Source organism: Alligator sinensis, unplaced genomic scaffold (genome assembly GCF_000455745.1).
Source record: "Alligator sinensis unplaced genomic scaffold, ASM45574v1 scaffold1560_1, whole genome shotgun sequence".
In the NCBI taxonomy this organism is placed as follows: Eukaryota; Metazoa; Chordata; order Crocodylia; family Alligatoridae; genus Alligator; species Alligator sinensis.
The window spans coordinates 749,540-754,023 of record NW_005842757.1 but is presented as its reverse complement, the minus strand read 5'-3'; the positions used below and the strand labels follow the sequence as shown (position 1 = coordinate 754,023).

The 4,484-nt window shown below is 47.8% G+C and overlaps 2 protein-coding genes across 3 annotated transcripts in view; one reads left to right on the top strand and one right to left on the bottom strand.

The window, feature by feature from the left end:
* LOC102368311 (kelch domain-containing protein 2) overlaps positions 1-2,057 on the top strand; it is a gene marked incomplete at its 5' end in the record, with an annotated part of 8,942 nt that extends 6,885 nt beyond the window's left edge. The window contains 2 exons of the mRNA XM_014525159.2: positions 520-572; positions 885-2,057. Coding sequence (XP_014380645.2) covers positions 520-572; positions 885-1,008 — 177 coding nt within the window. The remainder of the gene's footprint in view (positions 1-519; positions 573-884) is intronic.
* A 451-nt stretch (positions 2,058-2,508) lies between these two features.
* The window catches only part of NEMF (nuclear export mediator factor), a 30,837-nt gene continuing 28,861 nt past the window's right edge, over positions 2,509-4,484 (bottom strand). For both annotated transcript variants that reach the window (XM_025216644.1, XM_025216645.1), the window contains one exon: positions 2,509-2,852. In XM_025216644.1, the coding sequence (XP_025072429.1) occupies positions 2,775-2,852 (78 nt within the window). In that variant the 3' untranslated portion in view covers positions 2,509-2,774. The remainder of the gene's footprint in view (positions 2,853-4,484) is intronic.

Here is a 4,484-nt window from a genome sequence, read left to right as displayed (position 1 = left end):
CAGGAACACCCCCTCCCTCCCTGGTGCAGTGCGTACCCGGTCTGGGATGTGAAACACCTTTTCCTACTGCCAGTGAGACCAGTGAAGCTTCAGAAGGAAAAAAACCTGTTCAGCTGCTGCTGATTTAAGGAATGAGCTGTCTTTGGGCTCCCCTTCTACGTTGCATTAGACAAGCTGCTTGCTTTCATCTCTCTTCACCCGTCTGTACTGGTGGGTTGACTTCTGCTCCACCAGCCCATGGTGCAGTGCTCACTGCCTGCCTTTTTAAACTTTCACACAAGCATCTGTCCTGCCTTCTACCTCATGGGTTTCTTTCAGATCTTCCTCAAAACCCTCCTGTGTGTGGCTCACCAGACTGCTGGCACTTAAGTGCCTGGTGTGCTGCGAGCTCTCTGGGCCGGGCCCGCGGAGGCTGTTCTGTGCTATACATCCTGTAGCACACTGAGCTTAGCTCATGTCTCGGGCTCCCAAACGTTACAATATAAATGTACTTAACCAGAAACCTGTCTCTCTTTCCAGGCTCACAGCAACGAGATTCTTGTGTTTTCTCTGCAACCAAAATCTCTTGTGAGGTAAAACAAAAAAATGGGAACTCCTGCCTTGACTTCAGTATTACTGTCTACTCCCTCCCTCCCTGCACTCAGGACTTGGTGCCTGGGTGGGCATAAGGGCTTTGGGGAACTTTTATTGGCTTGTTTACCAAGGAAGGCCATTAATCGCCGGTGTAACAATGCCAATATTATGGCTACTGACACTTAAGAGCTAATAGTTTCAAAGGAACAAACAGCTAAGTAGCTCTCATGTAGAAGTTTCTGACCTGTTGCTATTTATGGTATTGGAAGAGGTCAGCTCCTATTAAGAGACTCTCCTTTCTTTTTTTCCAGGCTGTGCCTAGAAGCAGTTATCTGCTTTAAAGAGATGTTAGCCAGCTCCTGGAACTGCCTCCCAAAACACTTGCTTCATAGTGTCAACCAGCGGTTTGGCAGTAACAATACGTCTGGCTCCTAAGGCTCCCGCTTTCAATCACACCGAACAAGAAGTGCATGGATGAGCGTTTCTAAAAGATGTATTAATTTTACCAACTAAGTGTGGCAGGCGTGAAACTTGTATAGATTACAAATCGGCATTGTTGTAGGTAGTAGCTTCTCGGCTTTAAGGTGCATGTGAATGGCCTAGAGAGAACCTATTTTTGTGTAAAGATGTTTGCAATAAATGTATTTAATGCAAGTGGAGATGTATCCAGTGCTTAACCAGTAGCGGGTCTGCTCAACTTACTTTACTGCCACCCTTTCATTAAGTGATTGTGAGAAACCTGTTTCAGAGGGGGTCAACTCTCCATTGCCAAGAGGTGGAGTAGGTAAGACGATAGTTTGAGGATCGATGGTACTCACTAAACGGGGCGACACATAGAATTAAGCTAGTAGTGATCCGTAAGTACAGTAATCTGAGGATAGATTCCCTGAACGGCCCGTGCTAGTATTTAAATGTTAGAAAACAAAAACAATCTGTAAGTGTACAGTGATAGAAAACCTTGAGTTTCTTTGTTGTGGGAATAGCTTCTCCACTAGGAAACTCCTGTCGTTTAAACCTCCTGTTGTTGTGTGACTGCTTCTCCTGTGTTTTGCTTCTAACTTGTTTTCTAGCGGTTTAGAGCCTCTGTGGTGAAGTGTGGCTCTCGCCTCCTTTGCCTTTTGCCTCTCAGGAGCTTCACTTATTAAGCCTCCACTGTTAGTCAGCAGCGGAGGCTCCTGAGGTACTTGGCACCCCTGGCTGAGGATGGTCAGCTCTGGCTGGAGGTAGCTTTGACTAACATCCTTGCTTCTGAGCCCCACGAGTCTGGTGGAACCAGCTCAAATGTGCCCGCTCTGCTCCGCTTAACTGGAAAACTTTACTTGGTGTGGGCTGCTGTCTAATCCATGCCAAGAACTGTCTGCATCTGCCTTACTCATGCTCAGTGTCTCCATGGGCTCCAGCTCAGCCACTGACGGGAGATCGTAGTTAAATCCTTGAAACCAATACAAATAAAGGGCTTTAAAAACGAGAGCACATCACTTTCAGCACTCTACTTCCTGTGTCAGTTCTTTTCATTGTAGTAGAATTGCAGGACAGGTTTGATTTGGATCGACACAGCACAACTGCTTTCAAACAACCCCAGTGGCTACAGTTCAGAAATCACACAGGAGTGCTAAGCAGAGTAAAATGCCTCAGGGCCACGGCTGTGTTTATACCATCCAGCATCCAGTCCTACCCAGGTGGGTGGGGACCCCCAGTCTGTACCACTTGCCTGGAGCAAGCTGCTTAGAAACCAGACTGAAATAGCTGTTTTGTTACCACAGGCCACAGCACATTATTTCTAATAAACTGGGAAATAGTGACCCTCTACGTGCAGAAGGGGACACACTGAACAGTCTGCCATGCCTCTGCCCAAAAGCGTGGAGACAAACTATCCTGCCAGCTGTACTGAAGTCCTGCAAGGACAGAACAAGGAACCACATGAAACCAGTCTCCTCTGTGAGCAGAGGCCAATACTAATTTACTTGTACACTTGAACCCCATGTACCAAGTCCTTATAAATATGTCTAGGCGCAAGTCAGATTTTGCCTTAGTCCATCTCTGCCTGTCGACCAGGTTAGTCAAGCCGATTTATATTCTTTTAAACAGTTAACTTAGTCTATCAGGAGGCTGGAAGAAGCCCAGATAGCAGGTGTGTCGTTGTCGTCTTCTGCAGGCAGCTCCAGGAACTTGCTTACTGTTGATTACACAGATATCAGCAATCATTTTTTCTTCTTACTCAGGAGATTAGGTGCAGATACTTTCACTTTACCAGGAATATTTCTCGATAAGTCAGTGTCCTATAAAACAAAGTGAGAATTAAGATCACATACAGTGTAAAAAGTTCTGCTCACCAGCTTCCTCTTCCCTTTTGGAATAGTTGCTGCAAATGAGGTTACACAACTATCAGCAATCGCAGTGGCACTTTGCAGCGAGGGTGAGGCTGTGCCAGACAGCTCACAGCGTACAACTCTAAAGCCTCCCAACTCATTCGAGTGGGGTGGCCAACCTGCAGTGCCCCCGGGACACGGGGGAGGGAACAGGCAGTACCAGCAGCAGACCGGCCAGGGGAAGAAGAGCATCCGAGTGACACTTGGGGAGGGTGTGCTACGACTGCCAAAGAAGTCGGTCCCCTCTGCGTTAAGAGGATCACGAACCTACGAAAGGTCTGCAGCTCCCACTGATGAAAGCAATGGATCGCCAGAACATCCTGGCAGACTCGGTAGTTCTCATTAATGCACTTAAAGTACTCGGTGATGAGACACCATCAAAGAGTTCTATTTAGTGGGATATTATCAGGATCAATTTTAGGCCTGATGCTCTTCAAAACTGACCTTGAGATATCACTGCTTAAAATCTGCAGATGAGAAATGAGGACTGCAGCAATCCTGCAGAGCAGGGCCCGTGCAAAAAAAATGCAAGAACTGCCGAGCCTTTTGGATAGGACAGGATATAAGTCTAATAGATCACACATCAAGGAACAAAGACAGCAAGCCATACCTACAGAACATCCTGGGAAAGCAGCAGCTCCCAGAAGGGTTTAAGGGGCACATGATGAACTCCTGGCATGCCTGACAGGACGATGCGACCCTTAGATATGTAACAGGAGTACTGGTTCGGAGATCATTTTCTGTCACTCTAAGGTGCCACAGTACTGCACACATTTTAAAATGGAGTCTGCGCAAAGGAAAGCCACAAAAAAGGACTAAGGCTGGTGAACCAGGCAATGTTGGGCCCCTGCAAGACACAAATGGTAATCTTGTGGCCACGCCAGACAAGAAAGCTGATATTTTTAAGTTTCTTTGCCTCCATTTTCTTGAACAGGAACCGGGACATCCCACCTGCCAGAGGTATGGACAATCTCGGGGATAGCTCTATCAGGCCTTCAGTCAGCGCAGATGTAGTTAGGGATCTTCTGGAGGGGCTGGACATTTTTAAATCTGCAGGTCCAGATGCCCTCCACCCAAGGGTGTTGAGGGAGCTGGCAGGGGTCACCGCGGAGCCCTCGGCCCGGCTGTATGAGCATTCGTGGTCATCTGGCCAGGTGCCGGGGGATTGGAAACTGGCTAATGTGGTCCCGATTTTCAAGAAGGGGAGGAAGGAGGACCCAAGTAACTATAGGCCTGTAAGCCTCACCTCGGTGCTCGGGAAACTCTTGGAGAGAATCATCGAGCACATCTGCGGGGGGCCGGCAGGAGAGATCATGCTCAGGGGCAATCAGCATGGGTTCATCAAAGGCAGGTTCTGCCTGACCAACCTGATTGCCTTTTATGACCAAGTAACTAAATCCTTGGATGACGGTGTCGCCGTGGACGTAGTCTTTCTAGACTTTAAGAAGGCCTTTGACACTGTCTCTCACCCCATCCTCATCAATAAATTAAGCGACTGTGGCATTGATGCCTGCACAGTTGGATGGGTAAAAAATTGGCTGA